Source organism: Haemorhous mexicanus, chromosome 22, assembly GCF_027477595.1.
Source record: "Haemorhous mexicanus isolate bHaeMex1 chromosome 22, bHaeMex1.pri, whole genome shotgun sequence".
Lineage (NCBI taxonomy): Eukaryota > Metazoa > Chordata > Aves > Passeriformes > Fringillidae > Haemorhous > Haemorhous mexicanus.
The window spans coordinates 867,679-882,799 of NC_082362.1; the positions used below are offsets into that span (position 1 = coordinate 867,679).

General features: G+C 60.9%; 1 protein-coding gene across 5 annotated transcripts in view; it reads left to right on the top strand.

Moving 5' to 3' along the window:
* Positions 1 to 15,121, top strand: part of ELN (elastin) — a 28,472-nt gene that overhangs the window by 12,630 nt on the left and 721 nt on the right. For 2 of the 5 annotated variants that reach the window (XM_059865868.1, XM_059865867.1), the window contains 31 exons: positions 1,032 to 1,058; positions 1,464 to 1,529; positions 1,802 to 1,846; positions 1,978 to 2,058; positions 2,147 to 2,206; positions 2,881 to 2,985; positions 3,069 to 3,110; positions 3,694 to 3,831; positions 3,915 to 3,956; positions 4,541 to 4,678; positions 4,762 to 4,803; positions 6,042 to 6,179; positions 6,263 to 6,304; positions 7,575 to 7,712; positions 7,796 to 7,837; positions 8,952 to 9,089; positions 9,173 to 9,214; positions 10,485 to 10,622; positions 10,706 to 10,747; positions 10,987 to 11,094; positions 11,176 to 11,232; positions 11,393 to 11,482; positions 11,565 to 11,612; positions 12,369 to 12,449; positions 12,642 to 12,695; positions 12,848 to 12,982; positions 13,155 to 13,202; positions 13,584 to 13,625; positions 13,828 to 13,866; positions 14,275 to 14,301; positions 14,412 to 14,705. In XM_059865868.1, the coding sequence (XP_059721851.1) occupies positions 1,032 to 1,058; positions 1,464 to 1,529; positions 1,802 to 1,846; positions 1,978 to 2,058; positions 2,147 to 2,206; positions 2,881 to 2,985; positions 3,069 to 3,110; positions 3,694 to 3,831; positions 3,915 to 3,956; positions 4,541 to 4,678; positions 4,762 to 4,803; positions 6,042 to 6,179; positions 6,263 to 6,304; positions 7,575 to 7,712; positions 7,796 to 7,837; positions 8,952 to 9,089; positions 9,173 to 9,214; positions 10,485 to 10,622; positions 10,706 to 10,747; positions 10,987 to 11,094; positions 11,176 to 11,232; positions 11,393 to 11,482; positions 11,565 to 11,612; positions 12,369 to 12,449; positions 12,642 to 12,695; positions 12,848 to 12,982; positions 13,155 to 13,202; positions 13,584 to 13,625; positions 13,828 to 13,866; positions 14,275 to 14,301; positions 14,412 to 14,638 (2,462 nt within the window). In that variant the 3' untranslated portion in view covers positions 14,639 to 14,705. The other 3 variants (XM_059865864.1, XM_059865866.1, XM_059865865.1) reach the window with 3 other exon arrangements.

Genomic DNA, 15,121 nt, shown 5'->3' on the forward strand with positions numbered 1-15,121 from the left:
GGCAAAACCCTTGGAGACACAAGGCTTGGACTTCTGGCCCTTGGAGTCACCTCTATGTGTGTCACCCCTTTCCCAGCTTTAGGGTGAGGAAGGTGCTGATAAGGTGCCCCTGGATGGGCAAGGGTGACCCTCAAGGTGGGGGACACCTGGCACAGCTCACTGTGAGCCTCTGCCAACCAGCACCACTGTGCTGATGTGGGATACCATGGGACTACCTGGCAGGATGGAGGGAAATCTGGTCCCCACATACTGGCTGCTGAGGAGGGGATGGAGTCCAGTGCTCAAGGAGAAGCTGTGCCATGAGTAATTCCATCCTGGCTGCAGGCAGCCACATCCCTGCCCATGGCCCCTTGCTGGAGGCATCCCCCACCCTGGGCAGCTCGAGGTGTCCCTCCCAGGAATGTGGCAGCCCTTGGCCTTGGGCTGCTGCCAGCTGTGATGGGAGCTGGGAACTGCTGGCTGCCAAGCCCACGGTCCCTGCTGAGTCAGGGGCATCCCCGCCACTCTGAGTGCTGGGATCTGGCTCTTTCGCAAGGAGACATTTCCCTGGCCACGATGTCCCAGCTCATAATCCCTCCCCATCCCTTCACACCAACCTCCTAACAAGGTCACGTTTCAGCCAAGGCTCCCAAGCCCTGATTCTAATTAAAGCCTTTCCTTTGGAGCTGGCCGGGGTGCAGCCAGCTGGGTACAGCTCTTGCCGCGGGGCTCCTGCGGGACCCCTCGCTGGAGCGGGGTCATAGGAGGCTCCTGCACAACAGCTTCAGGCGCCACAGCCCTCAGCCTGGGCTCCAAGGGTGCAGCTCTTTCATTCACTGCTTCCAAGGTGAGGGAGAACAGCATCTCCCAGCCCAGCTCCAGCACGAGGGTTTGTATCCTGGAGGATTCATTGTCACAAATGGATGGAGACCCTGGGCCGGTGCTGCAGGGCCCTGGCAGAGCAGGGCCACGCCATGGGGCAGAGTGGACAGGGCCAGCAGCAGCCAGGTGCTAACCCCCCTTTCTTTCCTCTCCTCTCCTCTCATCCCCAGGTGGCTATGGACTGCCCTACACCAATGGTAAGCTGCCCCATGGTGAGTGCTTGTGTCCTTGTGGCTCCACCGACCTCGTGGTTGCCACCGTGACCTCGTGGCCACCAACCCTCAGGGTTGTGTGAGGGATATCCTGCTCCCAGGGTGAGGGGGTCCACTAATGCCTTGCCCATGGTGGCTGTGGACCAGCCTGGGAACTCAACTCTCCTGGCATTCCTGGGAGCTGTTAATCCATAGGATACGTCCTGAACCACTCCAGCTTCAGGCAGGGATGTTTGAACTGGGATCTCAAGTGGGGAGGAGCTGGCTTTGGCACCCCCTTGCATGCTCTGGCGCCAGGGGCAGGAGATCCACAGGGGCTGCTCCATCTGTCTTGTTGTCCTTCCCCTGGCTGGTGCCTGACGTGGCTCTGCCGCTGTGTTGTGATTGCAGGCCTCAGGCCTGGTGGGATTGGAGCCGGCCTCGTGGCAGGAAAGGCAGGATACCCCACCGGGACAGGTACACTCGACCCCACAGCCCCAGGGTGGGGAGTGGCATGGGCATGGCAGGGGAGCGCACACCCTGTCCCTTTGCTGGTCCTGGACAGGTATTGGGCACTGCCCAGCTCTCTGCAGACCGCAGGGACAGCCTGGAGAGGAGCGGCACCTCCCACAGGATAGGGGGACGGATGCTGGCAGGGGTGCCCGGTCCCCAGGGTCCCTTTGGGTGGGGGAGCTGAGGTGGGAATGGTCCCAGGACCTCGGTGGCTCAGTGCCCATGTCCCTCCACAGGGGTCGGAGCACAGGCGGCAGCAGCGAAGGCAGCAGCGAAACTTGGTGAGTCTCCCTCTGTGGCACAAACACCACTCATCTCCCCAGCAGGGAGCTGCTCCCTGTCCCCACTCCCTCCCTCCCAGCCCTGGGGATGCTGGCTGTGTCCCCACTGACCATGCTGTCCCCCGTGACAGGAGCCGGTGTCTTGCCTGGCATTGGTGGCATCCCAGGAGTTGCACCCGGTGTCGGCATTGGCGGTGTCCCAGGAGTTGGAGGTGAGACGATGAGAGGGCTCTGCCCTGGGGCTCTGGGAGGGTCTCCTTCCCTTCACCCACATCCCTGACTCTCCCGCTGTCCTGGCAGTTGGAGGACCGGCAGCGGCGGCGGCAGCGGCGAAGGCAGCGGCAAAGGCAGGAGCTTTTGGTGAGTTCCTGCTGCCTCAGACAGATCTCAGGACAGGGAAGAGCCGTGTATCGATGCCAGGGCCTGTGCAGCTCCGCAGCTGCCCCGGCAGCCCCTATCCCATCCTATGGGGTGCTCTCCCTGCCCCCGTCCTGGCTCCAGCAGCTTTTCCAGCAGTGATAAAGGCCTGAGGGCCCCTCGGGATGCAGCAGCCTGGCAGGGAGCAGAGCATGCCCATCACACGTGGTCTCTCCGTGAGATGTGGGTTTGTTCTGCCAGGTGCCAGCAGGGTGGCCGGGACTCTGTGTCTGTGCCAAGCTGTCCTTCCCTAGTGAGGGATGCTCTTGGTGATGCAGATGTCCACTGCTCCTTGTTTGGCTGCTCCGTGGGAGAAAAGTGAGGAGCGAATCACACATTGGAGCATTTAGGGAAAACCTGCTAAATAGCCACAGCCTTGGGAGACCCTGGGAGTCCCCAATATCCTGGGTGGCCAGGCCCCCGATGGGTATAGGGAGCTGGGAATAAAATCCCAAGAAGATCCCAGGTACCCTGAGGAGCTCCTTTAGGGTGAGTGAGGAGCCCACCAGAAAGCTGGTGCCCAAGAGACTCCTCTGACCCTGGGGCAGACCATGTCCCCACTGTGGCAGAGTGGGTTGTTTGTGGGGGGGGGTCTGACTATTCTGCTTCCTCTCCAGGTCCAGGGGCAGTGCCCGGAGTCGGAGGTGTCCCTGGCCTGGTGCCCGGTGTCGGAGGTGTCCCCGGGGCGGTGCCCGGAGTCGGAGGTGTCCCTGGGGTGGCAGGTGACTGTTCCAGGAGCTCTGTCCCCGTGGCCCAGCTCTGCAGGGCCATGGTGGCTGAGGGTCCGTGTCTCCCTTGTCCCCAGGGGTGCCGTCGGCAGCAGCAGCAGCAAAGGCAGCTAAGTACGGTATGTGCTGCGAGGGGCCCCAGCCCCCGGGACCCTCCCCACCCTGCCCACCCTGACACTCGGGGGGTGCCCAGACTCGGGCTGTCCCCTGGGATCACTCCTGAGGGGGAATGGGGAATGCTCAGCCCAGCTCCCGGCTGCTCTTCCTTGGACCTGGTTCCATCTTCAGGGCTGAATCTTCTCCCTCTCCAGGTTTTCTCCAGGTAGCCATGTGGAAGTGAAAAATGAGCCCCAATTCATGGCCTTAGATTTACTTGAATTCTTGGTTTTGTACCAATCCATTTCCAGCTGCTGATCTGTTGCAGGATCTGCTGCTCAAGGGCCCAGTGTTGCTGCCATTCAGGCAGAGATTCCTGGCAGAGGGGCCCTTACCCAGGGTCAACATCCACCAAAAAGTTGTCTGGGTTCAGAAGCACATCCAAATGGGGCTAGCAATCCCTGCCCTGCCCAACTGGGGGCTCTTCTGGAGGAGGCCGTCAATGCTCCGTTCTCTGGGGCACCATGGTGACACTGAGCCATGGCAGGTGCCACCACTGAGCTCTTGCTGCAGCCAGCTCTGATTTGTCCCCTCTTGTTCCCGCAGGTGCCGGCGTTCCCGGTGTCGGTGTGGGTGGCGTCCCCGGCCTCGTGCCCGGAGTCGGAGGTGTCCCTGGCCTGGTGCCCGGTGTCGGAGGTGTCCCCGGGGCGGTGCCCGGAGTCGGAGGTGTCCCTGGGGTGGCAGGTGACTGTTCCAGGAGCTCTGTCCCCATGGCCCAGCTCTGCAGGGCCATGGTGGCTGAGGGTCCGTGTCTCCCTTGTCCCCAGGGGTGCCGTCGGCAGCAGCAGCAGCAAAGGCAGCTAAGTACGGTATGTGCTGCGAGGGGCCCCAGCCCCCGGGACCCTCCCCACCCTGCCCACCCTGACACACGGGGGATGCCCGGGCTCGGGCTGTCCTCTGGGATCACTCCTGAGGAGAAATGTGGAATGCACAGCCCAGCTCCAGGCTGCTCTTCCTTGGACCTGGTTCCATCTTCAGGGCTGAATCTTCTCCCTCTCCAGGTTTTCTCCAGGTTGCTCTGTGGAAGTCAATAATGAGCCAAAATTAATGGCCTTAGATTTACTTGAATTCTTGGATTTTGTACCAATCCATTTCCAGCTGCTGATCTGTTGCAGGATCTGCTGCCAAATGGCCCAATGTTGCGGCAATTTGGGCAGAGATTCCTGGCAGAGGGGCCCTTACCCAGGGTCAACATCCACCAAAAAGTTGTCTGGGTTCAGAAGCATATCCAAATGGGGCTAGCAATCCCTGCCCTGCCCAACTGGGGGCTCTTCTGGAGGAGGCCGTTGATGCTCCGCTCTCCGAGGCACCATGGTGACACCGAGCCATGGCAGGTGCCACCACTGAGCTCTTGCTGCAGCCAGCTCTGATTTGTCCCCTCTTGTTCCCGCAGGTGCCGGCGTTCCCGGTGTCGGTGTGGGTGGCGTCCCCGGCCTCGTGCCCGGAGTCGGAGGTGTCCCTGGCCTGGTGCCCAGTGTCGGAGGTGTCCCCGGGGCGGTGCCCGGAGTCGGAGGTGTCCCTGGGGTGGCAGGTGACTGTTCCAGGAGCTCTGTCCCCGTGGCCCAGCTCTGCAGGGCCATGGTGGCTGAGGGTCCGTGTCTCCCTTGTCCCCAGGGGTGCCGTCGGCAGCAGCAGCAGCAAAGGCAGCTAAGTACGGTATGTGCTGCGAGGGGCCCCAGCCCCCGGGACCCTCCCCACCCTGCCCACCCTGACACTCGGGGGGTGACCAGACTCGGGCTGTCCCCTGGGATCACTCCTGAGGGGGAATGGGGAATGCTCAGCCCAGCTCCCGGCTGCTCTTCCTTGGACCTGGTTCCATCTTCAGGGCTGAATCTTCTCCCTCTCCAGGTTTTCTCCAGGTAGCCATGTGGAAGTGAAAAATGAGCCCCAATTCATGGCCTTAGATTTACTTGAATTCTTGGTTTTGTACCAATCCATTTCCAGCTGCTGATCTGTTGCAGGATCTGCTGCTCAAGGGCCCAGTGTTGCTGCCATTCAGGCAGAGATTCCTGGCAGAGGGGCCCTTACCCAGGGTTACTGTCCTCCTAAATGTAGTGGGATGGTGGGATCTATCAGGTATAAGCACCCCCACAGAGCTACAGTGGGGCCAAGGGTCATGGCCAAGCAGCAAGGTAGTATGGAGCTTGGGCCAAGGGAGGAGGCAGAACTGGCCCTGAGGTTTCACACTCCATTGGGGGTCAGTGTTCTTCTCCAAAAGGCAGACCCAGAATTTACCTCGACAGGTCCCAGGACCTTCTCTTTCATTGTTATTGTGAAGCCCTGGGAATCTCCACAAGGAGCCATGTCCAATGGCAGCTCTCCTTTTAGGGTTAAACCACTGATGCCCATCTCTTCTATAATTTGTAGAAAAAATGCTTCCACATTCCCAAGGAAGGATGGGATTCAGGAATTCAGGAAGGAAGTCAGCAGTCCTTGCTCTGTGCTGTGGTGACCCCGCTGTCCATGAGGGCAAAGCCCTCTGACACTCGGTCCTTGCAAAAGTGACCTGGTGCTTGTCTGTGTGGCACTAACACGTGCCAGCAGTTCCAGGCTGTCAGCTCCCCAGTCTGACCAGTGCCCAACTGGACACCTGCTGGGACAGCCAGCCACTTCTCCTCCATGGCCTGTCTGGCTGCAAGGCTTGATGTCCCTGTGACAAGGAGCACGTTGGGCCCTGTGAGGATGAGGGTCATTGTGGTCCCTGAGCTAGTGATTTCCAGCTGGCAGAGTCACGGGGCCGATCCCTGCCCTGCCCTGCCCAACTGGGGGCTCTTCTGGAGGAGGCTGTTGATGCTCCGCTCTCCGAGGCACCATGGTGACACCGAGCCATGGCAGGTGCCACCACTGAGCTCTTGCTGCAGCCAGCTCTGATTTGTCCCCTCTTGTTCCCGCAGGTGCCGGCGTTCCCGGTGTCGGTGTGGGTGGCGTCCCCGGCCTCGTGCCCGGTGTCGGAGGTGTCCCTGGCCTGGTGCCCGGTGTCGGAGGTGTCCCCGGGGCGGTGCCCGGAGTCGGAGGTGTCCCTGGGGTGGCAGGTGACTGTTCCAGGAGCTCTGTCCCCATGGCCCAGCTCTGCAGGGCCATGGTGGCTGAGGGTCCGTGTCTCCCTTGTCCCCAGGGGTGCCGTCGGCAGCAGCAGCAGCAAAGGCAGCTAAGTACGGTATGTGCTGCGAGGGGCCCCAGCCCCCGGGACCCTCCCCACCCTGCCCACCCTGACACTCAGGGGATGCCCAGACTCGGGCTCTCCTCTGGGATCACTCCTGAGGGGAAATGGGGAATGCACAGCCCAGTTCCTGGCTGCTCTTCCTTGGTCCTGGCTCCTTCTGCAGGGCAGGAGCTTCTCCCTCTCCAGGGTTTCTCCAGGCTGCTCTGTGGAAGTGAACAATGAGCCCTAAATCATGGCTTTGGACTCATCTGAGTTCTTGGATTTTGTGCAAAATCTGTTTTCCAGTGGCAAACCTGACAGAAGTTCTGCTGCCCAAGCGTTCAGTGCCTCTGCCATTAGGGCAGGGATTCCTGGCAGACAGGCTCTTGCCCAGGGTCACTGTCCTCCAAACTGGGGTGGAATTGGTGAGATGGTGGGATCCATTAGCTATAACCAGCCCCAAGGAGCTCACTGGAGATGAGGGACATGGCCAAAGAGCAGGGACACCTTGAGCTTGGGCCAAGGAAGGAGGCAGAACTGGCCCTGATGTTCCATACAGGACTGGCTTCCAGGTGCTGCTCCAAAAGGCAGAGCCAGCAGCTGGTACCTGGCTGGGTCCCAGGACCTTCTCCTCCATCTTCACTGCAGAACCCTGGGAGTCCCCAGGAGGAGCCATGGTCAATGGCAATTCTTCTCTGAGGGTTAAATCACTGATACCCCCTCTCTTCCATTTCTCTTCCACACTTTGTAGAAAAGATTCCTCTGCATCCCCAGGGAAGGATGGGATTCAGGAATTCAGGAAGGAAGTCAGCAGTCCTTGCTCTGTGCTGTGGTGACCCCGCTGTCCATGAGGGCAAAGCCCTCTGACACTCGGTCCTTGCAAAAGTGACCTGGTGCTTGTCTGTGTGGCACTAACACGTGCCAGCAGTTCCAGGCTGTCAGCTCCCCAGTCTGACCAGTGCCCAACCAGACACCTGCTGGGACAGCCAGCCACTTCTCCTCCATGGCCTGTCTGGCTGCAAGGCTTGATGTCCCTGTGGCAGGGAGCACGTTGGGCCCTGTGAGGATGAGGGTCATTGTGGTCCCTGAGCTGGTGATTTCCAGCCAATTGCTGGCAGAGTCACGGGGCCGATCCCTGCCCTGCCCTGCCCAACTGGGGGCTCTTCTGGAGGAGGCCGTTGATGCTCCGCTCTCCGAGGCACCATGGTGACACCGAGCCATGGCAGGTGCCACCACTGAGCTCTTGCTGCAGCCAGCTCTGATTTGTCCCCTCTTGTTCCCGCAGGTGCCGGCGTTCCCGGTGTCGGTGTGGGTGGCGTCCCCGGCCTCGTGCCCGGAGTCGGAGGTGTCCCTGGCCTGGTGCCCGGTGTCGGAGGTGTCCCCGGGGCGGTGCCCGGAGTCGGAGGTGTCCCTGGGGTGGCAGGTGACTGTTCCAGGAGCTCTGTCCCCATGGCCCAGCTCTGCAGGGCCATGGTGGCTGAGGGTCCGTGTCTCCCTTGTCCCCAGGGGTGCCGTCGGCAGCAGCAGCAGCAAAGGCAGCTAAGTACGGTATGTGCTGCGAGGGGCCCCAGCCCCCGGGACCCTCCCCACCCTGCCCACCCTGACACACGGGGGGGTGCCCGGGCTCGGGCTGTCCCCTGGGATCACTCCTGAGGGGAAATGGGGAATGCACAGCCCAGTTCCTGGCTGCTCTTCCTTGGTCCTGGCTCCTTCTGCAGGGCAGGAGCTTCTCCCTCTCCAGGGTTTCTCCAGGCTGCTCTGTGGAAGTGAACAATGAGCCCTAAATCATGGCTTTGGACTCATCTGAGTTCTTGGATTTTGTGCAAAATCTGTTTTCCAGTGGCAAACCTGACAGAAGTTCTGCTGCCCAAGCGTTCAGTGCCTCTGCCATTAGGGCAGGGATTTCTGGCAGAGGAACTCCTGCCTAAGGTCACTGTCTTACAAACCGTGGTGGATTGTTGGGATCCATCAAGTTCATCCAACTGGGTCTAGCAAGACCCATGTGTCCAGCAGCCATAACCACCCCAAGCTGGAGCTTGTGCACATGGAAAACTGGCTGTGAGGTTCCATGCAGGACTGACTTTCAAGTGCTGCTCCAAAAGGGAGAGCCAGCAGTTGGTACCTGGCCACGTCCCAGGACTTTCTCCTTCATCTTCACTGCAGAACCCTGGGAGTCACTAGGAGAAACCATGGTCAATGGCAGTTCTCATTTAAGGGTTAAATCACTGATGCCCCCTCTTTACATTTCTCTTCTTCACTTTTTAGAAGAAATCCCTCCACATGTCCTGGGTATGATGTGATTCAGGAATTCAGGCAGGATCTCATTAGAGGTTGCTATGTGCTGTGGTGGCCCTGCAGCTCAGGGTCCCAAAGCTCCTCCGTATCGTGTCTGGCTGCAAGGCTTGATGTCCCTGTGGCAAGGAGCACGTTGGGCCCTGTGAGGATGAGGGTCATTGTGGTCCCTGAGCTAGTGATTTCCAGCCAATCGCTGGCAGAGTCACGGGGCCGATCCCTGCCCTGCCCTGCCCAACTGGGGGCTCTTCTGGAGGAGGCCGTTGATGCTCTGCTCTCCGAGGCACCATGGTGACACCGAGCCATGGCAGGTGCCACCACTGAGCTCTTGCTGCAGCCAGCTCTGATTTGTCCCCGCTTGTTCCCGCAGGTGCCGGCGTTCCCGGTGTCGGTGTGGGTGGCGTCCCCGGCCTCGTGCCCGGAGTCGGAGGTGTCCCTGGCCTGGTGCCCGGTGTCGGAGGTGTCCCCGGGGCGGTGCCCGGAGTCGGAGGTGTCCCTGGGGTGGCAGGTGACTGTTCCAGGAGCTCTGTCCCCATGGCCCAGCTCTGCAGGGCCATGGTGGCTGAGGGTCCGTGTCTCCCTTGTCCCCAGGGGTGCCGTCGGCAGCAGCAGCAGCAAAGGCAGCTAAGTACGGTATGTGCTGCGAGGGGCCCCAGCCCCCGGGACCCTCCCCACCCTGCCCACCCTGACACTCAGGGGATGCCCAGACTCGGGCTCTCCTCTGGGATCACTCCTGAGGGGAAATGGGGAATGCACAGCCCAGTTCCTGGCTGCTCTTCCTTGGTCCTGGCTCCTTCTGCAGGGCAGGAGCTTCTCCCTCTCCAGGGTTTCTCCAGGCTGCTCTGTGGAAGTGAACAATGAGCCCTAAATCATGGCTTTGGACTCATCTGAGTTCTTGGATTTTGTGCAAAATCTGTTTTCCAGTGGCAAACCTGACAGAAGTTCTGCTGCCCAAGCGTTCAGTGCCTCTGCCATTAGGGCAGGGATTCCTGGCAGACAGGCTCTTGCCCAGGGTCACTGTCCTCCAAACTGGGGTGGAATTGGTGAGATGGTGGGATCCATTAGCTATAACCAGCCCCAAGGAGCTCACTGGAGATGAGGGACATGGCCAAAGAGCAGGGACACCTTGAGCTTGGGCCAAGGAAGGAGGCAGAACTGGCCCTGATGTTCCATACAGGACTGGCTTCCAGGTGCTGCTCCAAAAGGCAGAGCCAGCAGCTGGTACCTGGCTGGGTCCCAGGACCTTCTCCTCCATCTTCACTGCAGAACCCTGGGAGTCCCCAGGAGGAGCCATGGTCAATGGCAATTCTTCTCTGAGGGTTAAATCACTGATACCCCCTCTCTTCCATTTCTCTTCCACACTTTGTAGAAAAGATTCCTCTGCATCCCCAGGGAAGGATGGGATTCAGGAATTCAGGAAGGAAGTCAGCAGTCCTTGCTCTGTGCTGTGGTGACCCCGCTGTCCATGAGGGCAAAGCCCTCTGACACTCGGTCCTTGCAAAAGTGACCTGGTGCTTGTCTGTGTGGCACTAACATGTGCCAGCAGTTCCAGGCTGTCAGCTCCCCAGTCTGACCAGTGCCCAACCAGACACCTGCTGGGACAGCCAGCCACTTCTCCTCCATGGCCTGTCTGGCTGCAAGGCTTGATGTCCCTGTGGCAGGGAGCACGTTGGGCCCTGTGAGGATGAGGGTCATTGTGGTCCCTGAGCTGGTGATTTCCAGCCAATTGCTGGCAGAGTCACGGGGCCGATCCCTGCCCTGCCCTGCCCAACTGGGGGCTCTTCTGGAGGAGGCCGTTGATGCTCCGCTCTCCGAGGCACCATGGTGACACCGAGCCATGGCAGGTGCCACCACTGAGCTCTTGCTGCAGCCAGCTCTGATTTGTCCCCTCTTGTTCCCGCAGGTGCCGGCGTTCCCGGTGTCGGTGTGGGTGGCGTCCCCGGCCTCGTGCCCGGAGTCGGAGGTGTCCCTGGCCTGGTGCCCGGTGTCGGAGGTGTCCCTGGGGCGGTGCCCGGAGTTGGAGGTGTCCCTGGGGTGGCAGGTGACTGTTCCAGGAGCCCTGTCCCCATGGCCCAGCTCTGCAGGGCCATGGTGGCTGAGGGTCCGTGTCTCCCTTGTCCCCAGGGGTGCCGTCGGCAGCAGCAGCAGCAAAGGCAGCTAAGTACGGTATGTGCTGCGAGGGGCCCAGGGTCACTGCTCTGCAAAACCTGGTAGGATCGTTGAATGCATCCCACTGGGTCTAGCAAGACACAGAACTGATCTCTCTCCTGCCCTGCTTGGGTCTATCCTGGAAGAGGCTGTGGATGCTCTGCTCTCCTGACCACAATTATGAGACAGAGCCAGAAGAGGCCCAACCTTTCAACTGTTGCTGCAGCCAGATCTTACTTCCATCTTGTTCCCTGCAGGAGCCGGCGTTCCTGGCATCGCTGGCATTCCTGGTGTTCCTGGAGTTCCCGGTGTCCCTGGCGTTCCTGGCGTGCCTGGGGTTCCTGGTGCTGTTCCTGGTGCTGGAGGTGAGCAGATGGGCTGTCAGCAGCCGCTGATGGGTTGCTGGCTTCAGCAGTGCCCTGACTGTGTCCTTTGTGTCCCTGCAGTGGGTGGCCCTGCAGCAGCAGCCGCAGCCAAGGCTGCAGCCAAAGCAGCGGCGATCGGTGAGTCACCACTGTCACCACCATCACCATCGGCTGTCCCAGGGAGGGAGGAGGTGTGTTGGCACACAGGAGAGGTGGGAACACCCTGGTGCCATGGAGGTCAGTGGGATTTCTGCTGTGGAGTCTGCCCCCTTGGACATATCCCTGAACCCCTCTGCAGGAGCAGGACGTGTGCCTGGTGTTGGCGTTCCTGGAGTGGGTGTGCCAGCTGTTGGCGTGCCCGGTCTGGTGCCTGGGGTCGGCGTTCCAGGTGAGATGGTGCCCAAGGGATGCTCGGATGTCCCCAGTGCTGGCAGGACGCATTCCTGACCCTCTCACTCCCTGTCCCCCAGGAGGTCCGGCAGCCGCTGCCAAAGCAGCCGCCAAAGCAGCCAAGTACGGTAAGCTGGGATCTCTCTGGGGTTATCCCACATGTCCTGTCTTCTGCTCATCCCCACCCCAGGCTGCTCCCCTGTTGGGGCTGAGGCCCAGCAGTGCCTGGGGTCCCTGGGAGTCAGGGTGAGGGACGAGCTCCCCGAAGGGCTGAATGTGGGATAAGGTTCTGGCTGTGTCAGGGCTGCTCTCTAGAGAGCTGAGCCCCGTGGAGTGTTCGATGTTCGAGTTCACCATCTTCTCATACTGGGCTCCATCCATACCCCATTCTGCCCACCCAGCCACAAGACCACCACCTCAGTGTCCATCTGTCCCCTTCTCTGTCCATCCATCTGTACCTCCTCCACTCATCTATTCAGTCACTCCACATGCATCCACATATCCATCCATCTATCCACATATCCATCTCACCATCCCTTCAACCAGTACTGTACCTCATCATCCCTACATTCATCCATCCCACCATTCATTCAACACATCCATCACACACACATTCACACACACATCCATCTCACCACCCCTCCATCCATCTGGCCATCCCACCATCCATGTGTCCATCTCAGCATCCATGCAGTCATCCATCTCACCATCCATCCAACCATTCATCCATCTCACCATCCATCCAACCATTCATCCAGCCACATATGCATCTCTTAATCCATCCACCTACCCACTCCCCCCAGCCTGCCATGCTTTCTCATCCAACTCCTTCTACCACGTTTCCTCTGGAGCTGAAGCCCCAGTCCTTCTCTTTCTCCTTGCAGGAGCAGGTGGCCTGGCTCCCGGCGTGGGTGGCCTGGTTCCTGGAGTAGGTGGCCTGGTTCCTGGTGTTGGAGGTGTCCCAGGTGAGGAGGAGGAAGGTGAGGGTGAGGGCAGCCTGGCTGGTGTGAGGGCAGTTCTAGGGGCGGGACAGGCTTGAGGAGAACCTCAGCAGTGTCCCCTGGGGGGCTGCAGACAAGGCCTGAGGGATGGACTCTGCCCAGGTTTGCTGTGAGGCCTCCCCAGGGTCTGACCCCCCCCTTGCTGTCTCTGCCCAGGTGTTGGAGGTCCAGCAGCAGCGGCCAAAGCAGCAGCCAAGGCAGCCAAATTTGGTGAGTTGGCCTGGGGAACCCCTCAGGCTCCCTGCCAGCCCTGGTGTGGCACTGACCAGTGCAGGGGATGCTGGGCATGGGCACCCAGGCCTGGCACATCATCCCACATGAGCACGGGGATCATGCCTGCTTCCTCACCCCTCTCTCTGCAGGTGCCGGGGTTGGAGGGGTGCCAGGGGTAGTGCCTGGCGTGGGCGGAGTGCCCGGAGTGACACCCGGTGTTGGTGGCGTGCCCGGCTTGGTGCCAGGGGTGGGAGTACCTGGAACTGGCATCCTTCCCGGGGCAGGTATGTGCTTTGTCCCACCCTGCTCGGGGACAGTGGTGGCTGGGAATGCTAAAAGCCACTGAGCCACATGAAGGGGTGGCAGGGAGGGATGCAGGTGGAATGGAGGGTGGTGGCACATGAGAGCAGTGTGGGGGTGACTGTCCTAACCGTGATGTCCTCACTCACTTTGCAGGCATCCCCCAAGTAGGGGTGCAGCCTGGTGCTAAACCTCCCAAATTCGGTACGTACCCCTGCCCCTTGCCCCAGGGCCACCTTGGACTGTCCCTGGGCACCCTTCTCCTGTGGCCATTGGGGTGCTGACCTCTCTTCCTGTCCCCTACATGCCCACTTTGCCCTGATGGCCCAGGTGTGGGAAGTGATGTGCTGTCACCCAGGGGTGCAAAGTGCCACCTGTACCCCCTGCCCTGGACTCTCTGAGGACAGTTTTCTCCTTCATGTGTCACACAGGGGCTGAAGCCCCTCTGAGTACTGTGAGATGGGTGCTGGGGACTCCCAGCATGGGTGCCAGGGCCACCCCAACAGGTTGGGCAGTGGTTGGAGGTGCTCCGAGCTGGGGGTGCCAGGCTGTGGGGGACAGGTGTTAATGCTGTCTCTCTGGCAGGTGTTCCTGGGGTTGGAGTCCCAGGGGTTGGTGGCCTCCCAGGTGAGTGCTGGCAGGAGCTGAGCCCAGGCAGTGGGGACGTGCAGGCAGAGGGATGCTCCCCTCGAGGGGTGCAGCTGCTCTGGGCATGGAGGGAGGGGCTGCCCAAGAAAGGATGAGAACACTTGGGAGTGGCTGAGGAGCGGGTCAGACAGTGGGGACACTGTATGTCCCTGCTGGTGCTCATCCGGGCTACTCCTTGTAGGTGGCCTTGGAGTCGGTGGGCTTGGAGTTGGTGGCCTCGGTGAGTGATGCTGGTCCCGGTGTGGGGCACCCCAGGGCTGGGCTGCAGGGAGCAGCAGCAGCAGCAACAGAGTGCTGGCAGAGCCATGAAAAGGGAGTCTGTGGGTCACTTCTGTCCCCTCCCAGTCTCACAGTACAATCCCACTCTGCACTGTCATTGTCCCCTGTCCTGTTTGTCACCTGCCCTGTTCCCAGGGGGTGATTCAAAGGGATTGCCATTGTTGAGCAGGGACTGAGGGCCATAGCCCCAGCCTTGTTCATGCCATGGGAACAGGCAATGGTACTGTACGTGTCCCCAACGTGTGGAGATGCAGGTCCCTCCTGAAGGATCTGGGTGTGGCCCTGGGGCAGTGAGTCCAGGCAGGGGCTGCACTGGTGCCCCCCTCTGACTTAGGACTCTTGTATCCAGGAGCTGTTGGGAAACCTCCCAAGCCAGGTAAGGGACAGCCAGAGGGGCTGGAAGAATGACTCCAGTCCCTGTCCCTATCCACATTCCCATGGCTGTGCTCACGCTCCCCACCCTCACTGGGGCTCACCCACCTGCAGGTTTTGGTGCTGGGGGGCTGCAGCCAGGTGAGTGCTGCAGTTTCGGGCTGGCGTGGGAGTGTGTCCCCTATCCTGCCACACTCGTTCCCGCTTGCTGTCCCCACGCTGCTGCCATTCCCTGCTGGGCACCTGTCTTACTGGGAGAGCACTGGGAAGCCAGAGGTGCCAGGGTGGGAACAGCAGCTTCTACATTAGCTGCTGTCCCTGCAGTAAGCAAGGAATCCTAGCCAGGCTGTCCCCAGTCCACGCTAGAGTGGCACTGCTGTCACCGGCTGTCACTGGCTGTTGCTTTTTCCCCAGGCGTTGGAGGTCCCGGCTTCGGCGTATCACCGGTATTTCCAGGTACCATCGCCAGCTCGGCACCTGAGCACACACCCGGGGGCCTGTGTCGGTGCCTGGCCAGCTCACGGGGACACGGCCACGGCCCGGGGAGGGACCCCGGGGGCTGGGTTCAGCCGGGGGACTGGCCTGGAGGGTGTGGGGCAGAGAAATGGGGGTGCCCCGTGGTCCTGAGGGCTTCGCTCTCCTTTCAGGTGGGGCCGGCGGCCTGGGATTCGGTGGTGAGTATCCATTTACCCCGCGGGGTGTTTTGGGGTGGGGGCGCGTATCCCCGCGGGGGTCCCGCTCACCCTGCTCTGCCTTCCCGCTGCAGGGAAGCCCCCCAAGCCCTACGGAGGAGCTCTGGGTGCTTTGGGCTTTAGAGGTGAGTG